General features: G+C 38.4%; 1 protein-coding gene across 1 annotated transcript in view; it reads left to right on the top strand.

The window, feature by feature from the left end:
• Window positions 1-192: 192 nt before the first annotated feature.
• lars1b (leucyl-tRNA synthetase 1b) overlaps window positions 193-23902 on the top strand; it is a 49037-nt gene continuing 25327 nt past the window's right edge. The window contains exons 1-23 of the mRNA XM_022676216.2: window positions 193-308; window positions 1604-1725; window positions 1808-1895; window positions 2017-2097; window positions 4268-4408; window positions 6550-6711; window positions 7574-7686; window positions 7796-7859; window positions 7962-8029; window positions 8429-8654; window positions 10234-10321; window positions 12418-12494; window positions 12936-12989; window positions 13088-13228; window positions 13320-13397; window positions 14141-14226; window positions 15741-15806; window positions 16322-16404; window positions 17584-17722; window positions 18704-18916; window positions 19461-19518; window positions 19623-19686; window positions 22044-22227. Of these exons, the coding sequence (XP_022531937.2) occupies window positions 303-308; window positions 1604-1725; window positions 1808-1895; window positions 2017-2097; window positions 4268-4408; window positions 6550-6711; window positions 7574-7686; window positions 7796-7859; window positions 7962-8029; window positions 8429-8654; window positions 10234-10321; window positions 12418-12494; window positions 12936-12989; window positions 13088-13228; window positions 13320-13397; window positions 14141-14226; window positions 15741-15806; window positions 16322-16404; window positions 17584-17722; window positions 18704-18916; window positions 19461-19518; window positions 19623-19686; window positions 22044-22227 (2402 nt within the window). The 5' untranslated portion in view covers window positions 193-302. The remainder of the gene's footprint in view (window positions 309-1603; window positions 1726-1807; window positions 1896-2016; window positions 2098-4267; window positions 4409-6549; window positions 6712-7573; window positions 7687-7795; window positions 7860-7961; window positions 8030-8428; window positions 8655-10233; window positions 10322-12417; window positions 12495-12935; window positions 12990-13087; window positions 13229-13319; window positions 13398-14140; window positions 14227-15740; window positions 15807-16321; window positions 16405-17583; window positions 17723-18703; window positions 18917-19460; window positions 19519-19622; window positions 19687-22043; window positions 22228-23902) is intronic.

The following is a 23902-nucleotide window of genomic DNA, read 5'->3' as shown; positions in this document are numbered from 1 at the left end:
GTTAATGTTTACAAACTGACACCTTTAATAAACAGCTTTAAATCACGTTTATTATGACCCCATATTATCACAGTTTACAGTTAGGGGCTCCAGTGTGTCGTTTCTGCGCTGGTGGACGTAGGTTAACCTACTGCTGTGCGTAACTTCTTCACGTGGCCATGAGTAGAACTACACTTCCCAGAATGCTCAGTGCTCAGCGGTCTCTTGCTGAAGGTGTCATCAGCTCTGTGCAGGAGCCGGCGGCGGCGTGGGTCTCCAGTCTGATTGTGCAGTGAAAAGTTGTTCCTACATTAAAGAGCAGGATGACGGTAGGTCTGGCGTTTTCTGTACACACATGAAAAACTGTAAATACACTCTGTACCTTCTGCTACAGTGAAAGCTGAACCTCGAAGTCATCCTAATCAACTCTCATGCTAAGAGTAACCCTAAAGCTAGCTGTTAACCTAGCTAGCTAAATAGCTTCTGTGCTAACTTTGTATCAGTGTTTCATTTCTGATCAACTCTATTTATTGCTGTTCTGAATGTTATGTTACAAGTGTTTAAATGTTTCTTAGCTAAGTTAGGTCAGTTGTCTTTTAACTGTGTTTTATTATTTGTGAAAGAAGCCTGTTTATTGCTTTCAGCTAAAGAGAGAAGCTACAGCTGTCACTCACAGAGCAGTGACCGGTGTTCTGTCGAATTGTGCTACCTTGTCAAACCGTGCTTCCATAGTGTATATTTAACTGGAAAAGCACAAAAGAAACACTATATTACAGCATCTTTCCAGTATAAGTCATACTATATGTAGCTAGCTAGCTAGCTAGTATATTTGGATAGCATAAATTACTGTATCATTGTGAAGTTATGGCAAAGAGAGGTTATTACAATTTTGTAATATTTTGTAACAGATTCATTAACTTTAATAAAAAAACACGATAAATAATTTTAAAGTGTAGTTCAGCGCATGCGCAGTGCACGCATCGATGGGTAGAATAACTCTACACAACACCCCGGTGGCCGGTTGCATAAAACATCTAGCTTAGTGTTTTCCTTTAAGATTGCCCTGAACATTCCCTTAAAGATGGGCGTCTTTTTAAGGAAAAAGTACCTTAATTGTTATGTAAGGGCTTTCTTAAGGAAAATCCTTAAATGTTCGCTTAATGACAATAGTATGATAATAATATGACTAATCTAATTTCTAAGACAATAAAATGTAATCTTAATATTAAGTTTGTTATAAATATTTTTCACAATTTACTAACACATTAATTTAACCTCTACCCATTTTTTATTGTATTATATTTGTACACATAATAGTTTGTTCATCTTAATTTTTTTCTATTTTTTTTCATTTGAAATCTGCTAGGCTTGAGACTTGCTGAAATAAGCCTTGCTGTATTTCAGATTCTTTTTCGTAGATATAAATATTAGAGCTGTCAATGAATAAAAAAAATTCTGATTAATCACAACATAGATCTGTGAATCACACTTTTTCTTTTTATGACTAAGTATTTAATAGTGGGTATTTAAATGTCACAAACACATTTTTATAATTTATATTGGCGGAATCAGTTGTCTCTTTTGGGCTTCTTCATCTACATTTTGTGTTTATTGATCACTCCAGGAAAGAAAAGGAACAGCAAAGCTCGACTTCTTGAGGAAGATTGAGCAGGATATCCAGCAGAAATGGGAGAAGGAAAAGGCCTTTGAGTGTGATGCGCTGACCACAGCTGAGGAGATTAAGAAGTGAGTTTGGTTTGCTTGTTTTATTGAGAAAATATAGTCTAAAATATGATCAATAATCTTTTTTTTGTTCTTTGTTTTACAGTAAAAACAAGTACTTTGTTACCTTCCCTTACCCCTACATGAATGGGAGGCTGCATCTGGGCCACACGTTCTGCCTTTCCAAGTGTGAGGTAAGTCTGCTGGCCAGTTATACTATAGAACAAAAGTTTGATGATGAATCTTTTAATGTAAATGTGTGCAAATGTATGTTATCCTTAATGGCTGACGTTTAATACAATGTGATTTCTGTAGTTTTCGATGGGGTACCAGCGTTTGAAAGGAAAGCGATGCTTGTTCCCATTCGGACTGCACTGCACAGGAATGCCCATCAAAGTAAGTGGGGGCCATCCGTCTTTAAAGTGTTTTTAAAAAATAAATGTGTGTGTGTGTGTGTGTGTATATGTATGTTCACTCAGTCTTGTGAAAATTGTTGTGCACCCCTTGTCAGATTACATGTGATGTTGATTTTCTAAGTGCAAATAGTGTCTTATACAGAACATACTTTCTGAGGTAAAAGTTTCGGTTTCGTTTAGGCCAGTCAAAATAACTAATTTTTGCAGACAATATATGGTCCTTGAATCTATTACAATACATTATGTTATCGATATCATTCATGTTATGATAACATTATGGCATAATAATACCATTACATCTAGGGGTGTGTCATATTTTTGAATGTCGTGAACGATATTATACCCTGAAATATCCTATCAAATCACTCACCCCTAATTATCACATCAGCAGGGTTCCCACGGGTCCTTAAAAAAAATCTTAAAATGTATTAAATTAAAATCTTAATAATTAAGGTCTTAAATTGTCTTAAGTTACTGTAAATTTGCTTTAGGTATACATTTTTAGATGGTGCATTTAATGCCAGTGGGAAAGCACATACTAACATTACCGGTGAGTTACTGGAGAGAGAAATAAGGTTAGCTGAGAGCTAGCTAATGTTACTGGAGAGGAAAGCTAGCGTAAAGCTAGCTAACATTAGCGTAGATCTAGCTAACATTAACCTTAACGGGGAGAGAACTAAGGTTAGCAGAGTTAACATTAGCGACGAGCTAGATAACATACTAACGTTAGCGGGGAGTTAGCTTTGTTACTGGGGAGAAAACTAGGGTTAGCGGAGAGCTAGCTAACATCAGGGGTGAGTTAGCAAACATGCTAACATGTTCTACAGCACAATCAAACAAAATTGAAAAAGAAAATTTATAACAAATGGCAAATGTTACGTTTTAATTTTCAATATAAGAATTTATTTTCTACTTAAGAAGTTATGACTACATTTTTGGGCATTAAATTATATTTATTGGGGTCTTAAAAAGATCTTAAAACGCATTAAATTTGACTTTAAAACTGGAGAAAGAACCCTGATCAGGGAACTACCTTTTTTGCTGTTTTTAGCAAAACAAAAATGCACACTGTTCTCATTTCCCATTATATATCTACTAGAGACAGGTTATATCTGTCCAGTATAATTTATTTTGCTTTAATCCTGGATATATAGAGATATTTGTAGTTCATTATTAATATTAGTGCATTCTGGACCATTGACTTCTGTTACAAATCTGATAAAATTCTTTTTTTAAATTTCTCAGTTAGAGGTGTGCCGCATCATATCGCATGCAATAATACAATTAAATTTTTATTTTGTTGCAGTAGTGTATTTTTAAAATATTTTTTAAAGTCAGTGCTTTGTCATATTGCCAAGAGTATCGTCATCGTAAAAATACCATGAAATATCATATTTTAGGGCCATATCATCCACCCCTAATTGCATCCTTAGAAGGACAATAAACATTTAATGAATCATTGTTTTCGTCTTCTTTTGCCTTTTACACTGCTCTCTGTATGTTTGGATTTACAGCTAAAATAATGTTATAGTTAATTGGTATTTAAATAAACGCAGTATGTGGTATCACAGTTAGCACAAACGACTGAGCTTGTTTCCATATATTGTACAATAAGTCGATAATATAATTATTGTGATATTTTTCATTGTTTTATTTAATTAAAATTCTGCAAAAAAATTTAACTGAGAAAATAAATGGTCGTTTTTAAAATTTGGAAGTTTTAAAGAGCCACTTAACCCTAATCCATATATTTTTTCCATTAATAGCTGAAATGTGTTGGTTTTGAAGTAATTGAACATACCAGTCCTGCTTACCATTTTTATAAACATTTTTTAACCTTCATAAACACTTTTATTGTTGTAATTTCTGCCTCTGCAGCATCCCTCTCAGGTTCACCTGTGCTATAGGCAAGGATGATGTGTTTGTGTACTTGGGTACAGGCACATTGCAATATGGTGATCAGTTAATCAATAATACCACCCCCCTGCTGACATCCAACCATTTGCTTCTCACTGCTATTAGAGGCACAACCAATCAGCACTCCCTCAATCTCCGCCTCTAAACCCATACATCTCCCAGTATATATGTATATATTTGTGAATGTTGGTTTCAAAACCCAATTGTATTATTTAAATCCAATCTTAATCTAGGCCTGTGCAGATAAGTTGAAGCGAGAAATGGAGCTCTATGGAACCCCACCCCAGTTTCCTGATGAAGAGGAGGATGGAGCAGAGGAGAAGCCCAAGACGAATGATGAGATTATCATCAAAGATAAAGCGAAGGGCAAGAAGGTAACAATTTTGTAGTGATCTTTGAAAACATAGTGCTTCACTGATGCAACTGTACATTTAATTTACAGAGATTGTAAAAAAGCATGTTTAACTGGATAATGTGGAGCAAAAAAAGAGAAAAAAAATGACTGTACTAAGCATGAAATAGTACTGGAATTCAGTTTTTAAGAGTCCAGTGCATAATAGTTAGTTCTGATGCAAAATCCTAGTTCTGATGTCCAAAATCAAATCCTTGTTAAATACTGTTTTTTTAATATAATAGTAATCTTGTACAGGTATATAAAAAAAAAATTAATAGTTACTTTAAGTTCAGTAATTCAGTTCAAAATGTGAAACTCTATTATATTATATAGATGTATTACACACAGAGTGATCTATTTAAGTGTTTTTTTCTAATATTGTTGATGATTAAAAAATCAGTTTCTCCGAAAATTAGAATATTATATAAGACGAATTGGTACTTTTAGCAGTGTGGACAGTGTACCAAGTCCTGCTGGAAAATGAAATCCGCATCGCCATAAAAGTTGTCAGCAGAGGGAAGCATAAAGTGCTGTAAGATTTTTAGGGAAAACACTGCACTGACAGACACTCTCCAAACCATCACTGATTGTGAAAACTTCACAGACTCCAGACTCTGATTTCTTGATTTCAAAATGAAATGTAAAATTTACTGATGATCAGTGATGGAGTCATGCCATCTGCTGGTGTTGATCCACTGTGTTTTATCAAGTCTAAAGTCACTGCAGTGTTTTCCTGGAAAATCTTACAGCCCTTCATTCTTCCTTCTGCTTAGTGCTGGGCGATAAAACGATAAGGATAGTTATCGAGGAAAATATATATCGCGATAGCTATGATAAGCCGGACGATAGGATTCGATAAACTTTATTTTCTATTTCCCGTTTAAGTAGCGCTGCGAACAGGCGCAGCACGAGGTCAGGCAGCGCGCTGAACTGCCTCACAGCTCAGCACTTTCCGTGTAAATTAACTTTAACTTCAGCACGAGTGAGGGGTTAGTATATAAACACAAAAAAGCAGCTTCCGTTTTTTTCCTAACTCTCACTGTTTCTGTTAGAAAACCCTGAGGGCAGAATTCTCCTCTGTCTCTGTGTTTTTAGTTTAGAGAGTCTGTTGTGCTGGATATTTTACAAAATGCAGAAGATTATATAATCTGTGTAGCTGCATTTAATCGGAGCAAAACATTGCTGTTACTGAACTGGAGGAGTTTTAAATCTAGTCTACTGAAAGCCAGTAATGTTAGTATAAATCTGTACTGCAGTAGAAGTGGATCATTTCAGAAACTTGACTTTATTCCTCCCACCTCCATTACAGGTCACTTGCTTTAAAATATTTAAATGTTAGCATAATTTAAACGCAACAAAACTTAAAGGCTATTATTTTAATAAACATTAGCAGTAAATAATCTCAAAATAATAACAAATATAAAATAGAAAAACAGTAAAACATATGTAATACATACTTTTATATATATCAATATCGGCTGATATGGAAAACTATATCATGATTAAAAAAAAAAATTCCGTATCGCCCAGCCCTACTTCTACTGACAACTTTTATGGAGATGTGGATTTCATTTTGCAGCAGGACTGGGTAGACTGCCCACACTGCCAAAAAAACAGCTGGTCTTATATAATATTCTGATTTTCTGAGATACTGGCTTTTGGGATTTCATTAACTGTAAGCCAAAATCATCAACAGTAAAATAAATAAATGCTTAAAATTCTGAGTGTAATACATTTATATAATATGAGTTTCACATTTTTATAAAAGTATATTTCAAAGTGTTTTTTTTTTTTTTGATGCACCTGTATAATGGTAGAATGGAGTTGGTTGGAAGCCCCCTCCCTGTCACTCTCAGTGCTACGCTAGCTAGATAGATTCAGAAACAGGTTTGGCAGTTAGTGTTGTGCTGTTATGATTAGATTGGATACAGTAGTGCTGCTGGAGTTTTTAAACACCGTGTCCACTTACAGTCTACTCTGTTACACATTTGCGTCTAGCTTCTCCACCATGTAGCTTTTAATCACATCTCAGCAACTCCCTCTGGGTGCGTTGTTTTAATGATAAAGTTTGAGCTTACGAAGAACACACTGACAACAATTCTCCGTATCATTCCTCATCAGAGTAAAGCAGCTGCAAAGGCTGGAGGCTCCAAGTTCCAGTGGGACATCATGAAGTCTCTTGGACTCCCAGACAAGGACATAGTGAAGTTTGCTAATGCAGAGCATTGGCTGGAATACTTCCCTCCTCTGGCTGTAGAAGACCTGAAGAAAATGGGCGTGAAGGTAAAATATATTAAATTTCTTTAAAAGTTTTTATTACAGTGGCTTGCAAAAGTATTCATACCCCTTGAACATTTTCTCAATTTTCACCTTAAAGTCACAAATTTGTAAAAAAATATAAAAAAAAAGTATAAAAAAGTATTTTATGGAGATTTAAAGTAATAGACCAACACAAAGTAGCACATATTTGTGAAAAATCTGAAAAATGTTCACCCCCCTTTACTCTAAAACCCCTAAATAAAATCTAGTGCAATCAATTACCTTCAGAAGTCACTTAATTACTTCAGCTGGATGTTACTTAGTCTCAGTCTAAATACAGCTGTTTAAAGCAGGGTTAGGATATACAAACATATCCCAAGCTTTGAGCATCCAAATAAGCACTGTTCAATCCATCATACAAACATGGAAAAAGTATTTTACAACTGCAAACCAGCCAAGACATGGAGTAAGGAGAGCACTGGCCAGAGAAGTAGCCAAGAGGCCCATGGTCACTCTGGGGGAGCTGCAGAGATCTGCAGAGATGTGAGAATCTGTTCATAAGAAAGCAAATCTGGCCTTTATAGGAGAGTGGCAAGAAGAAACAGATTGTTGAAAGAAAGATATAATAAACGCTGATTGCAGTTTAGGGCAAAATGTGTATCTATTACATACTGATATGGGCACAATTATAGGCAACGTAGCTCAATTATATTCTGTCTCTTAAATTATCAACAAAATACTTTTAAGTTTGTAATTGTAAGGTGACAAAATGGGATAGTTCAAGGGTTATAAATACCACACACCAGATACCAAATAATATATTTAAATTTTTATCAAGTCTAGACCAGTAAAGTTAATGATGTAGTGTTAAATCTGTGTGTTGTAGGTGGACTGGCGCCGCTCCTTCATCACGACCGACGTTAACCCCTTCTACGACTCTTTTGTGAGGTGGCAGTTTCTGACTTTGAAAGACAGGAAGAAGATCAAGTTTGGGAAGAGGTGTGCTTATTAATGTTTTATGCGGTATTTATTATAGTATTTAGTATCTGTGTGGGCCTGTTTCATGATATTTATTTCTGAGAAATGTATTTATGTCTTAATTGTACAGGTATACCATTTATTCTCCAAAAGATGGACAGCCGTGCATGGACCATGACCGGCAGACTGGAGAGGTGAGAAACTGTGGTGAAGCCAGATGGAGTGCGACCTTGATTAGTCTTGTTTAAAGGAGCTCGTGTAACTGGGTTTCTAAAATAAGCAATTTTCTGTTGTAGGGGGTTGGTCCTCAGGAATACACTCTGATCAAGATGAAGATTGTTGAACCATACCCAGCAAAACTGAGGTACAAAATTAGTTCATTTTTAATAATTATTAACTTTATAGTCATTTCTTTATCTGTACTGTGGAGCTGATTCTTGTAGAACCATATACATTCACCTTTTTTATTATTATTTTATTGTTATTATTTTCACATTTCCTTTTTTCTTGGTGGCTAAAAAGTTCAATTTTGGTCTCCACTGACCAGATCACCTTCCTTCCACAGGCCTTTTGGGAAACTCAAATTGAGTACGTAACTAACTCCGGCCACTCTTCTATAAAGCCCAGCTCTACGGAGTGTACTGTTAATTGTGGTCAGATGGACAGATGTCCCATTCTCTGCCTGAAAATTCTTAAGCTCCTTCTGGGTTAGTCTTCATAGCAAACATGCACTGTCCTTAACGGTCTCATCTTCCCTTTACAGTGATCTGAAAGGCAAGAACGTGTTCTTGGTGGCAGCAACTCTAAGGCCTGAGACCATGTTCGGACAGACCAACTGCTGGGTCAGGCCTGATATGAAATATATCGCCTTTGAAACGGCAAATGGTGACGTTTTCATCAGCACTCAGAGATCGGCTAGGAACATGGCTTACCAGGGATTTACCAAGGAGAATGGGGTGGTTCCTGTCGTTAAGCAAATCATGGGCCAGGTACGAAACACAAACACTCACACAGCAGACCTGCCAGCATGTACGAGTTCTGTGTAATGGGCATACAGTAATAACATATAGTAAATTTCAGTGGCGTGCAGTTAATATAGTGGGTACCCCTTCTGCAACACCACCCCCCGATCCCCCCTCCACCCGCCAACCTACACATAGATTTATATTAGAACTACATATTCTCTGTCTTGACTTAGTTATATGAGCTTAATGCACATTAACAGCCCACAAATACATCCACAAACGACAAAACCAATGCTTCATTTTCCTACAAGTACAGCCGGCCAACAAATATCGCTCATTTGTATGCCAACAAGATGCCAGGTCAGCCAAAACATTAAGTACACACACAAACTCACCAGTCAGGTGGCCTATTATTGTGAATTAGTTTCACATTGAAGGACAGCTTTTAAAAGGCTTTTTAATATGATATGACACAATATTTGTCTCATTTACCGTCACAATTCGTTTGTCAGTTGCTACAGGACTCTTATCTGACTGACAGCTGTTCTAACCAGTCAAAGCTTTTTAAAATGGCTTCTGCCCCAGTGTCTGCGTAATTTTTAATCAACCTCATTGTAATCAATAGTTCTATAAATCCACAGCTCTGGAAAAAAATGAGACCACTTAAAAATGATGAGTTTCTTTGATTTTACCAAATGTAAAACCTCTGGAAAATAATCAAGAGGAAGATGGATGATCACAAGCCATCAAACCAAGCTGAACTGCTTGAACGTTTGCATCAGGAGTGGCATTAATTATCCAAAAGCAGTATGTAAGACTGGTGGAGAAGAACATGCCAAGATGCATGAAAACTGTGATTAAAAAACAGGGTTACTCCACCATATTAATTTCTGAACTCTTAAAACTTTATGAGTATGAACTTGTTTTCTTTGCATTATTTTTTGTTATTTCAGCCATTTCTTATTTTCTGCAAACAAATGCTCTAAATGACAATATTTTTATTTGGAATTTGGGAGAAATGTCCGTAGTTTTTAGAATAAAACAACAATGTTCATTTTACCTAAATATATACCTATGAATAGCAAAATCAGAGAAACTGATTCAGAAAAGTGGTCTCTTATTTTTTCTAGAGCTGTATATTTCAGCTTCACTTCTGTGGTTGAAAGGCGGTGGTTCTGTGTGTGAGAGGCTTGAATGCTTGTAACGTAGCAGTTTGCTCCTTCCTGATTGGCTGGACACAGCACAGCGACCGATTTGTTTGAATAAAGTTAAGCTCTGCTGAACTTTTTCGGCAGGATGGCAAGGCTGTGTTCAACGCAACGCAAATAGGATTTGTGGAGGCTAAGTGCTAGTGGACACTTACCGTGCTGAAAAGTGCTGGTGCAACACTAAAATTTCATTTCAAGTATCAGGCCACAAAATATCGTTCTGCAGGCCGCGAGTTTAAGAACCCTGGTCAAGATAGTAAAATCTGAACTGTGCAAAAAAAAAAAAAAGTTTGTAATGTAAAAATAGACTGTTAGTGCACTTATGATGTCTGTTTATGGTGTTATTCTTGATGCACGCAATCACAATTTTATTTATTATTATTTCCTTTATACAGGACATTCTCGGCTGCGCTTTGAGCGCCCCTCTCACCTCCTACAAGACCATCTACGCCCTGCCCATGCTCACCATCAAGGAAGACAAAGGTTCTTAATAACAGCATAAACCCTCTATTCCTTCCTCTCCTCACACACCTCATTATGCTGCTCTGATGAATCGCTGCTCTTTATTGTCTCTGGGCGAAATCTGCTTGTGTGTAATAGCTTCAGTAAATGGCATTATTCACTGTGAAACACAGGCAAACAAGCACATATATAGAATATGGAGATCTGTGTTATGGATGATGCACACACACAGGCCCTGCAGCTACGCTATACTTTACTTTACTTTACGCTAACTGCTTTCCTGCTGCTGTGACTCAACACAGTGAAGCAGTTATTCGGTCCTGCGCTGCCCCAGGGTGCAGGATCTTCACCACAGTCACAGGATAGCAATAGCTGTATGTCTGAATGTTTTCTTTTCTTCCAAAGATCATTTGTTGTCAATTATTTGCTTGTTAGCAAGCTGGAAATTAGTTCGAGAGATGTAGAAATAATGTTGTTCGTTGAAGCAGATCCATTAAGCATTATTAATTTTGGCAAAATTAACTTTATTTACTCTTAGTCTTAGGCTGGAATGAGAGAAATGGCATCTTATTTACATTTTAAGGCACTATTCAGTGTCCGAATTGTGGAAAATAGTGGAATTAGAACCTGATTTTTAACTCAGAACTCACAATGCACCATAATTTATAGTAAACGTTGTAGCTCACCCTAGCTCACTCTCTCGCTGTCTTTTTCTTACTCAAGCTGTCTTTCCCTCTCTCTCACTCGCGCTGTCTCTCTCTCACTCGCGCTGTCTCTCTCTCACTCGCGCTGTCTCTCTCTCACTCGCGCTGTCTCTTGCCATCTTGCGCTGTCTCTCGCTGTCTTTTTCTAACTCACGCTGTCTTTCCCTCTCTCTCACTTGCGCTGTTTTATGCTGACTAGCCCTGTCTCTCAATAACTTGTCATGTCTTTCGCTAACTTGTGCTGTCTCTTCCTCTCACCAACTCACGCTGTCTCTCGTTAAGTAGCGCTGTCTCTCGCTGTCCTTTTCTTACTCACACCGTCTTTCCCTCTTTCTCACTTGCACTGTCTCTTACTAACCCTCGCTGTCTCTTGCTAACTAGCACTGTCTTTTGTCAACTCGCGCTGTCTCTCGCTAATTAGCACTGTCTTTCTCTTAGGCTGGAATGAAAGAAATGGCTTCTTATTTATGTTTTAAGGCACTATTCAGTGTCCGAATTGTGGAAAATAGTGCAATTAGAACCTGATTTTTAACTCAGAACTCACAGTGCACCATAATTTATAGTAAACGTTGTAGCTCACTCTAGCTCACTCTCTCGCTGTCTTTTTCTTACTCACGCTGTCTTTCCCTCTCTCTCACTCACGCTGTCTCTCTCACTCGCTCTGTCTCCTGCCAACTCGCACTCTCTCACTGTCTTTTTCTTACTCACGCTGTCTTTCCCTCTCTACTCTTTACTAACCCTCGCTGTCTCTCGCCAACTCGCGCTGTCTCTCACTAACTAGCACTGTCTTTCGCTGTCTTTCTCAAAAGCTGTCTTTCCCTCTCTCTCACTCACGCTGTCTCTTGCTAACTCACGCTGTCTTTTGCTAACTAGCGCTGTCTCTCGCTAACTAGCGCTGTCTCTCGCTAACTAGCGCTGTCTCTCGCTAACTAGCGCTGTCTCTCGCCAACTTGCGCTGTCTCTCGCCAACTTGCGCTGTCTCTTGCTAACTCACGCTGTCTTTTGCTAACTTGTGCTTTCTTTCACCAACTTGCGCTGTCTTACTAACTAGCGCTGTCTCTCGCTGTCTTTTTCTTACTCATGCTGTCTTTCCCTCTCTCGGTTACTCGCACTGTCTCTATTCGCACTGCCTGTCGCTAACTGGCGAGCCACCAGGGTTGCCAGATTGTAACCAGATGGGCGTCCAGGTAATGCGTGTTTTTTAAATCCCGCAACATGCAAAGAAACTCGCCCCGCCAAAAAAAAGCATATCAACACACATTACACAGTTCGCCAGCAGTCAGAGCTATTTTGCGTTTTATAGTTTGTGTTAACTTAATAAATACTGCCGTTGGGAATATTATTAATATTTTCGTTTAAATGAGATCTGTACCTGCGGGTTCACAAAATTATGCATCTGTTTTGTGATCATAGGTACGGGAGTCGTCACCAGCGTTCCCTCTGATGCTCCTGATGACATTGCTGCTCTAAGAGACATTAAAAAGAAACAGGTGATGGTTTCTTTGTGCTTCTTCATAATACTAGTACAAAGAGAGATTATACACTAACATGCCTGTTGGATCATGAGGAATGACTTGAATGGACGACTTCAAGGAAAGATCTAGAACTGTATAAGTTGTGATGTGTTATCTTGTGAGTGAGACTGAACAGTGGCCAGTGAGCACATGACACATATTTACAGGCTGTTTTATAGTATATAGCTGTTTTGTAGTACTGGACATCTGCCAAAGCAAAAATGTAGAAAACACATTCACACAGACACACAATCAGAAGGCAGAAAAAAGAAATCTATCACTATCAAGGGTCTTAACAACCACTTACCGTTATCTATGCAAAAAACATACGACACAATACTAGTTCCTCTCATATGACGTTATGCCAGTGTATTCTATTACCATGTGTATTTACTGGCTTGGTTTGTTTCTCTGTAGGCCCTGAGAGAAAAGTATGGAATTGAGGATCACATGGTCCTTCCTTTTGAACCGGTAAACAGCCACAGCATCATCCATCCCATCTGTCCAGCTCTGTCCAGGTCCTGAATAGTCTTTTTAGGAGATTGATGATGTTTTCTTTGCCATACTAGGTGCCCATCATTGAGATCCCAGGCTACGGCAACCTGTCAGCTCCCGTGGTTTGTGACGAACTGAAGATTCAAAGCCAGAACGATCGAGAGAAGCTGGCTGAGGCCAAAGAGAAGGTCTACCTCAAAGGCTTCTATGAAGGGGTGAGGCTGCACCTTTGCTTTCCTGTCTTTTATCATTTATATCACTATGCTTTATCAGACAGAATACACTCATTTTCTCTTTGTTCTGTAGATCATGCTGGTTGATGGGTTTAAAGGGCAGAAAGTTCAGGATGTGAAGAAGCCCATTCAGAAGATGATGGTTGAAAAGGTGGGGAGTTCAATGCTGATGTTTGTTTGTTTGTTTGTTTGTGTGTTTAGAATGTGCAAGATAGGGTTGTGCATGTGTAAGCGCTCAGAGGAAGCAAAATTGCCCCTGCTCCCTCCGGGTGGGTAGATGGCGCTCTCTCCCCACATCACTTAAGGGTGATGTCTGCAGCACAGGGCGTCTGTGAGCTGATGTATCGTAACCGAGCCGCTGCGCTTTCCTCCAAGTGCGCTGTGATGCTACTCGGCAATGATGCTTCAGCAGCAGCTCGAAAAGAGGCGGTGTATCAGGCGAGGCATGTGCTAGTCTTCACCCTCCTGGTGTGTTGGGGCATCATTAGTGATAATGGGAGTCCTATTGAGCGGGTTGGGTAAATGGCTGTGCTAAATTTTGAGAAAATGGGGGGAAAAGTTAGAAAAAAAAAATGTTTTTTAGAGTTCAGAATCAATATTTGGTGGAATATGGTTTAATGTTTTTATGCATCTTGGCATGTTCTCCTCCACCAGTCTTACACACTGCTTTTGGATAACTTTATGCCACTCCTAGTGCAAAAATTCAAGCAGTTCAGCTTGGTTTAATGACTTGTGATCATCCATCTTCCTCTTGATTATATTCCAGAGGTTTTACATTTGCTAAAGTCAAAGAAACGTATTAATTTCAAGTGGTTTCTTATTTCTTCCAGAACTATATATAAAATTAATTGTAACTGTTTCAAAATTGTGTACTTTTTTTATTTTATTTATTAGGGCGAGGCCTTGATTTACATGGAGCCAGAGAAGCAAGTGATGTCTCGGTCAGCTGACGAGTGTGTGGTGGCGCTGTGTGACCAGTGGTGAGTGGAATGTCTGTAATATAGAATTGTACACTTTTTATTATTGGTCATTTAAGCCAATGTGAACAGAATTAGCTGACTTGAACCATACACTGACATGCTATGTGACATGGGTCAGAAGCTAGTAAAAATCCATAATGTTTGCCATGTCCTCTGGAAGCTAAAGAATGCTGCACTGACCTGCAGGACATACATGTTGGGTCTCCAGCATTAAATCCTGTTAAACACACAATACTGTGGACTGAGGAAAATGCTAAATGGAAATGGAATGTAACCTCTGGCATCCACAATCAGGCCTTGCTTAAACTCTGGCCTGTGTTGAGCCTTACCCACAAGATAACACCTCACAACTTAGGCAGGTGTGGACAAATCATCCCCTGTGGTAACACTTCAATCAGTACGTCAACACACTGCTATGCCTTTGTACATCTAAGCATACTGTAAATAAAAGGAAACTCTTTACTCACCCATATAAACAGTTTCCAGGAGAGAAATCTGGCGACATGGCGATACCCTTTTTTCTCACGTTTGTCGCATAAAAACCGCCGTATAATCAAGTGTGCCTTATGTATGAATTTTACCAGTCGGGTATTAAACAGCAGTAAAGTCGCTCCGCTGAAGTACAGCGTTATAAAGGAGTTTCAGTGAAGTTTCTCCACCATTAAGGCTGGAGCAGTATTAGCGTTAGCCACTAAATGCAGTGCTAGTTCTTTTGCCGTTCAGAAGTAAGTGTATTAGATTGTAGATGTTTGTCATGTTGAAACAAGCTATGTGGGAAGAAACACTAGCTGATAGCGCCCTGGCTTTCCAGTCCCTCAGGCGGCAATTACTTGCGCTAAGCGCTGCTAACCACAGTTAGCATCAGTGCTAGTTTAGCGTTAGTAAGTGTTGAAATATTGAAAATCTAAGCCTACTGTTATACATTGTGATAGTGCGCCTCATAGTCCGTAAAATACGGTTACCCATATTAGCAAGCCTTAGCTTTTTACTAAATTTCTTATTTTCTTCAAACTGTAACATTAAGTAAATGTAAACACAATAATAATTTATGCATACGCACTTAACCATTAAATTACATTTTTAGTATTTTCTACTCAGAACTTTGTGGTCATTATTGGGCTGTACTGTTTCTTGCATAAACTTAGTGTTGGTTAATAGATGAGAAATAATATAATTTTTTTTTTTTTAATTACTTTGGTATTTTTCTCCACTATCTTCTTATGTTGAAAAGCCTTGCTGAGGAAAGTCTAAAGGAAGAAGTAGGAACTCTTCTTAAAGTAGTTTATACAGTTTCTCTCTCAGCAGAATGATTAAGCGAGAGAAATCCTCACTTTGATAGCGAGTGAGTTTCTCTTCTGCTGGTGTGATCCAGACGATCAGGCTGAATTAGATCTTGACTGTGTGTTCCACTGGGGCTTCATCCTGCCTGGTAGCATCACGATGGTTCCCGCTCGTGTCCCCCTGGTCCCTCCTCTGTTCCTCCAATACTGACTGGGGTGTTTTATCTGTGACAGGTATCTGGATTACGGAGACAAAGAGTGGAAGCAGCAGGCTGTGAATGTCCTGGAGCCTATGGAGACGTAGGTTCACTGTAGACACTGTAGAGGGTTTTATGGACTTTGTGGAACTTGGGGGTTTATTTAATTTGGTTCCCAGAAAACTTTTTTATCAGAGTAAAGATACAATACATTTCAATTGTACATGTATGGCTAGATATCACTAACACAATCTGTGCACAGTTCTGAATGGAAAGCTTAGCTTGGTTGACTAGAATACCATCTAGATTATTAGTAGAATAGCATCACAAGCCCCCTAATAAGTATTGCATGTATATATGCAAGCTTTTTTTGTGTTTAAGACTTAAATTAAATTCTGGAAAGCCATCTAATTTAATGTATTGTGAAAGGCTGTTAATATGTTGTATGGAAGTTATATAATATTCTTATAAGATTGAAATATAAATATATCAATTACCTAACATAAACTAAACATGTATGTAAGTTAGATTTGTAATTTTTTACAGCATTTGAGTCAGAAGAGAAATTCATTACTGTCCTGTTTTTTTTTTTTTTTTTTTTTTTTTTTTTTTTAACAGATTTTGTGATGAGACCAGAAAGAACTTTGAGGCAACATTAGCTTGGCTTCAAGAGCATGCCTGCTCAAGAACCTACGGTCTAGGTAAGTCCATTTCCTCCTGTCAGTGTGTTTAGATTACCACTGCTTAGGTTTTTTACCATCTAAAATCTAAAAAGTGGTCTGGTAGTTTTAATGGTTTTTTTTTTGCCACTAGGGGTGGGCGATATGGCTCTAAAATAATATCACAATATTTCATGATATTTTCACGATAACGATACTTTTGGTGATATGACAAAATACTGGATTCTACAAATTATTTAGAATTTTATTATTGCATGCAACTCCAAATATATCCATATATCCAGGATTAAAGTAAAATAAATGACACTGGACATAAAAAGTCTGTCTCTAGTAGGTATACAATGGGAAATGAGAACAGTATGATTTTTTTCTTTTGCTTAAAACAGCAATAAAAATAGAACCCTGCTGTGATAATTAGGGGTGAGTGTTACAGCACGATATTTTAGGGTATAATATCGTTCACGATATTCAAAAATGTTGACGAAATTATCGCATACGATATAATATGGCACACCCCTATTTGTTACCATGTTAGACTGTTCCTTTGTTAGACTGTTCCAAGGGCTATGTTTACTTTGTTACTCTGTTAGACTGTAACTCTTTTACACTAATCCAAAGGAATTACTTACTACTTTACTGGTTAGACTTTTTTTCATTACACTGTTCCAGAGGCTTTGATTACTTCTTTGCTCTATTACTCTGCTTCTACGTTACACTGTTCCAAAAGGGTTTGTTTACATTGTTACTTTGTTGGACTGTTTCTTTGTTAGACTGCTCCAGAGGGTTTTTTCTTTCTGTTCTCTCTCCTTAAAATTGCTCAGATTGTTTGCTGTTTTCTCCCTCTGTATACGAAGGCTCCTCTTCTTTACAGCCTACTATGATGTAGCACCTGAGAAATGAAGAAAACTAGGCTTTGGGACGCAGTACTAAAACCAGGTTTAGTACATTAAGTGCTGCTTTCATTAGTACATCATCATCAGTGTGTTCAGAGTTCTGTCCTCTCTCTGGATGTTAATGATACGAGAGTGATTTTTAAATAAGCTGTTTCTAAATGAAGCTAATCACTGCTCTCACCTGCTCTGAAGTGCCTTATCCGCTCATAATGACCCTCTTTATGGTCCAGAACCACTTAAACACAGACCTGCAGTTTTCCCAGAGTACCTGTTGGTTTGAGCTCTTTTTCTGTGTGGGTTTCCATAGGAACAAGGTTGCCATGGGATGAGCAGTGGCTGATTGAGTCCCTGTCGGATTCCACCATCTACATGGCATACTACACTGTGGCCCACCTGCTCCAGGGAGGTGTTCTCAATGGGCAGGGGTCTTCTCCTCTGGGAATCAGGTACTGTTTTACAGGCCCAATCTTGTTTCACCCCTTGCCCCTGCTTCTCTGTTTTGTGAGTTCATGCCTCGGGGGTAGGATGTTGTGATTTATGTTGGTACAGAGGGGTAGGGAGAAATTGTAGGGGTACATGGCACAGACACAAAATCGTCTAAGTACATTTACTTTTTTCGTATATTTATATTTAATGTACTCCCACACCCGACAGCTCTGACCAATCAGAAGACACAACCTGTCTGTGTGGTTTATTGGTGCGCATTTTGGTGCGTTTATGTTTATGCCTGTGTGAAACCAGACCAAACAGAGGGAGAAAATACTCCAAATAAACAAACTCATCAACTGATCCAGACCAGAGAAACGAACTACAGGTGTAAAAAAAAAAAAACAAAACTTAAATTTAAGTCACAATAAATTAAACACCCAAAGTCCATTTTACATCGGAGTTCTCCTTTAAAGTGAAGCAGGAGAATTTGAACAAAAAGCAGAATCTTCTCGCTATATTTTCTTTTTTCGTATATTCATATTTACTCCCACGCCAGACAGCTCTGACCAATCAGAGGATACAGCGTGCTCACGTGTTTTTTTGGTGCGCATTTTGGTGCATTTAGGTTTTAGCCTGTGTGAAACCAAACCAAACAGAGGGAGAAAACACTCCAAATAAACAAACTCTTCAACTGATCCAGACCATAAAAAAACAAACTACAGGTTTTTTTTTGTAGTCAGCAAATTATGTTCTAAATCAGAAATTCTTACAATCAAGCTGAGATGTTAACAATAAAGTAAAAATTTATCATGCATTCTTTATTCCAGCGCCCCGCTTTGGCTTTATTTCCCCTCAAATATAAAGTATATGCTACTATTTTTGTGTGAAGTATTTAAATAGCTGCTATAATTTTTAATTAATTGCAGTTGATCACAGAATATTGTTGTGATTAATTGATTGACACCACTAGTTTTTAAATGTGTTTCTCGATGCTGTAGACCTGAGCAGATGACGAGGGAGGTGTGGGACTACATTTTCTTCAAAACGGCTCCTTTCCCCAAAACGACGATTCCCAAGGAGTGCCTGCAGAAGCTGAAGGGGGAGTTTGAGTACTGGTACCCTGTGGATGCTCGTATCTCTGGAAAAGATCTGGTTCCAAACCATCTCTCCTACTACATTTACAACCATGTGGCCATGTGGCCTGAAGACAGGTAAGCTGTGGCGTCGTCATTAACAATTCTGAAATACTTAGAATTCTAACAGTTACAGCTCTGGAAAAAAATAATAGAGCATGTAAAAATGATGAGTTTCTTTGAATTTACTAAATTGAAAACCTCTGGAATATAATCAAGAGGAAGATGGATGATCACAAGCCATCAAACCAAGCTGAACTGCTTGAATTTTTGCACCAGGATAAAGTGGCATAAAGTTATCCAAAAGCAGTGTGTAAGACTGGTGGAGGAGAACATGCCAAGATGCATGAAAACTGTGACTAAAACCAGGATATTCCACCAATGTCTATCGGTTTCTGCACAGCCTAGACAGCCAAACAGTGTTTTGTACTGCACCTAGTATCAGTATAATGACGATTAAGTAAAAATGAATTATGTTTAATCTATACAACACAACAAGTGTCAGTCTCTTTTGATCACTTACTCATATAAATGGCTTGTCTGAGAATTTTTTTGGAGCCGTTTTGCAGAATAACTTATTCAAAAGTTTGAACAAACTTTTTTTTTTTCTTTATTCCTCCAGTGGGAAGTGGCCAAAGGCTGTTCGTGCAAATGGACATCTCTTGTTGAACTCTGAGAAGGTGAAGTTTTATTATATATATTTTTTCTGTTACTAGTTTGTTGTTTCGTTTGTTCTATTAGTATGTGTTCAGGTGACTTAACAATCTCTTCGTGTGTTCACCAGATGTCCAAATCCACTGGCAACTTCCTCACCCTGAGTCAGGCTATCAATAAGTTCTCTGCAGATGGTAAGTCCTCTAAAGCATGCCAGCCACACTTGACCAGAGCACATGTTTTGGCCTCAATTGTCCTGCTTTGTGCCAGTTTTTACGGGTTTGCTTTCAGATACAAAATCTTTTTTTGTTTTTGTTGTTTTTCTTAAAACATAAGACAAAAAATATTTTTAGTTTTTTGACGTTTTGAGGCTGATGGAACAAAATAAGATTCCCCCCGGGGAAATGGATCTTAATAACTTGAGTTTTGTTCAATTTCGTCAGAAGTCTTAGAATAGAAAAGGGTCCATCTGGAGAAAACTGTGGACGTCTGGCGAGTTCTCACCAGTGTGTGTGTGTGTGTGTGTTTGTGTGTGTGTGCTCAGTTGTGTTGTGTTGCCTGCCTTGGTTATTTTTGGCTGTCTAATAGAGCTATGCAATATTGTATTAGCACACCCATTGCAGTTTGCACTTTCTATGCACCAAAGCATTTTACAAGGACATAATTGTTCATAGTTTGCTGTAAAGCAGGGGTTCTTTACCTTTTCACTTTGCAACTTTTTTTCGGGATTCCAAATATTCAATTCTTTCCTTCTTTCCTCCTCCAAAAGAATACAGAATAATAGTTTGCTACATTTACTCACTTCATGTAATAGTCTTCTCTGCAGCTATTCTTTTATATCAATTTTGATATAAAATTTTGTTTTACTGTTTAGACTTTTCAGATGATTCAGGAATCGAATGTTTTTGCAGCTTTAAAAAGTAGCTTTAACTTTTGTAATTCTGTTTCCATTTCTCCCTTCGTAAAGCCTTTGTATTTTTAATTTTTATTTTTTATAATTTTATTTCTGACTTAGCTAGGCCAATTGTCCCACCCTTTCAGCTGCTACTCAGCTCTGTACCCCCCTTGGTGAGTGATGCCACAACACAAGGAGAGTGAATACTAGCACATGCCTCCTAACCCTGCGTTCACACTGGAAAGCGACAAAGCGACAGGCGACCATTCATTTCCTATGGCAGGGCGTGATTTGTCGCCGCGACACGCGAGAGGCGACAAAGCGACAGAGCGACAAGCGACACGGAGATGAATTTTTCTCAACTCTATGCAAATGAGTTATGACGCGGTGAAGCGACATTCTAACCCGATTGGCTCCTAGCTTTTCTTTGGACCAATCACAAACAAGGCGGTTCGACGTCCTCTGAATTTCTAGTTTCTTTCCCGGTTCTTTCTGTTGAACGGGGTGGACCCACATCAGTCTGTGGGAACGGCTGCGTTTCCAGCACAGTTAAATCACAGAAACGCACAAGAGTCCAGCAAGTTTGGGAGTTATAGCTGGAGAATAAAGTGGCCAAGTGATTCCTTTTTTGTGCCTTTTTTCTTGTCGGAGGCTGGACCATGATAAACGCGGGCGTTGAGCTTGACACGCCCACAAGCGACAAACGCTGGGCGACACAAGCGACACGTCGCGTTCCAGTGTGAACGCAGGGTAAGACATGTGAAGTCAGACTCCGCCTTTTTTCAAACTGCTGCTGATGCAGCATTACCAAGTAGCATCACAGCGCATTTGGAGGAAAGCGCAGCGACTCTGTTCCGATACATCAGCTCACAGACGCCTTGTGCTGATCGACATCACCCTTTGGAGTGATGAGGGGAAAATGTGCCATCTACCCATCCAGAGAGAGCAAGGCCAATTGTGCTCTCTCAGGACTCTGGCAGCTGATGGCAAGCTGCATGACTGGGAATCGAACCAGCCATCTCCCATTCATAAAAAAGACAACCAAAGGCTGGATTGTATTTAAAGAAGAAATCCAGTGTGAAATGGACTTGTCGAATAGCCCACCTCCATTCTAACCCCCCAAAGAATTCTAAATACATCGCTTTTAGCCGCTTTTAACAATGCAAGTAAGAGGAGCATAGTGTTACCTGTGCAAAGTAATCTGTGTTTTTGCTCCATTAATGAAAATCAAAGTAGCTCCTCACTTCATTGGTAGAATTCTGAGGCCCCTGCCATTTAAAATGAGGCACTGAGAAATGTAAAAGTGCACAGGCAGTTTATTTAAAAAAAATGTTTATACACACATTACCTTCAGGTAGCTCTCCTGGCACCGCCATCATGACATTTCATCATAGTGGGGATTGACAGTCGGTGTCAGATAGATTGAACGTTTCAATTTCCAAAAGTTCCAAAGTTGTGTGGGCATTTAACATCCAAAGTGTCACATTTCATGTATGAGGAAATTCAACTGTTTTTTTTTCTTTTCATATTGTTGAGCCCTTCTCTAATTTTGATTATCTTCCAATGTTTAAGTACACAATTAATAATTAAATAACATGCATGCGTCAACCAATATAATTTTCAGATATGCTAAACTGTTCTTCCTCTCTCCTGCAGGAATGCGCCTGGCCCTCGCTGATGCTGGAGACACAGTAGAAGATGCAAACTTTGTGGAGACCATGGCGGACGCAGGCATTCTGCGTCTGTATACCTGGGTGGAATGGGTCAAGGAGATGATCGCTAACCAGAACAACTTAAGAACCGGTCCTGCTGACACCTTCAACGACCGGGTCTTCGTTAGGTAAACTTCGCAGTTCCTCCATAGCACCTTTTAAGCTATTTGCAGTACATTTCACACATTAATTTATATAGGTAATGGTGGGTTGACCATGGTGCCTATTGCTATCTTGGTGGCAGAAAACACAGGCGCACCACTCACTGATTTGAACCTTGAAAAACTAGTGCTGGGCGATTTTCACAATTAATTTGGTTAATTCGAATTAGTTTTAATGCTAGTTTCAGAATGGAGTAATCGCGATTTTACATGCAGACATTTTATCTTTTTAACCTAAAATACCCAGAAACGCTACTCATTTCTGAAGTGTTTATCCGTCTTATCCGCCCCGCCAAGAACCAAAAAAAGACTGATAGACACTTCAGAAATAAGTAGCGTTTCTGGATATTTTAGATAAAAAAATAAAATGTCTTTATGTAAAATCTCGATTACTCCATTTTGAAGGTGCGCAAGCAGGTGATTTACAGGAACAGCAATGTGATTTTATTCAGTATTCTGTTTACTGTTGATGTAAAAGTTGGGTTTGTGCACTGCTTCATGTCCCTGTGTGCGTATGTAATGAGCGGCGGTGTTGCACCAGCATTGCCAAGATAGTAATGAACGTCTGACAGTTGACTGTTGCCATTAGTGCAGCGCAATTATGGCCTAAAAAAATATTTCTTCGTTTTTTTGTTTTGTGTTTTTTTTTTTTTTTTTTTTTTTTACCAAAAATCTGAATTTTAAATGTAATTGATTTTTCCCCCTACTAAACATCAAATTAAAAATGACAAAGAAATGGTTTAAATGTTTTTATTACCTGTAAAATAAATAAGAGAGAGAGCGACAGACAGACCAACCCACGCATATTAACTAAAAACGTTACGCTCAGTCACTGTTCCAGCACTTTAGACACAAACACCTGGTGGGATAAAGCTAGTTATTTCGTTTTTTTTTTAAATCTTGTTTATTTATTTATTTATTTATTTTACAGGTAAAATCCATTTGAACCATTTCTTTTTTTAGTTTGATATTCAGTAGGGGGGAAAAATGTATTATAATCGAAAATCTGATCATATATATATATATATATATATATATATATATATATATATATATATATATATATATATATATATATATATATATATATATATATATATTTCTGCCATAATCGCGCTGCACCACTGAACTTCATTACTATCTTGGCAATGCTGGTGCAACACCACCACTCGTTACACACGCACACAAGGACATGAAGCAGTGCACAAACCCAACTTTTACTTCAACAGTAAACAGACTTCTAAATAAAATCACATTGCGCACCTTTACAGCATGAACAGAAACGCAGAGGCACTGCACCATTAAAATAGCAATCTGCCAAAGTCTGAATGCACCTGGCTCTTAAAGTGAATGGTAAGTGACACGCTGATTGGTTTATTATATGTTACGTCCAAAAAACACCTATGAATAATCAAGAGAATTGGTACATACCATAGACTGTATATAGCTGGACAGAGCATCGTCTCTTAAAAGTGAAGCCACCACAGGTCGGGCGCCCCCTGCTGTTCGGCTGCAGAAAGCTGTGTAACTGCACCCATCCCCATAGGTTTCAATGGCAAACCAGACAACTTTCAATCACGTTTTTTTCTAATATACTGTAATTCTACCTCCATTATTTAAATGCAACAGCTAGTGTAACCTC

The sequence above is a fragment of the Astyanax mexicanus genome, chromosome 17, assembly GCF_023375975.1.
Source record: "Astyanax mexicanus isolate ESR-SI-001 chromosome 17, AstMex3_surface, whole genome shotgun sequence".
Taxonomy (NCBI): domain Eukaryota; kingdom Metazoa; phylum Chordata; class Actinopteri; order Characiformes; family Acestrorhamphidae; genus Astyanax; species Astyanax mexicanus.
This window is presented reverse-complemented; position numbering and strand designations above follow the sequence as displayed.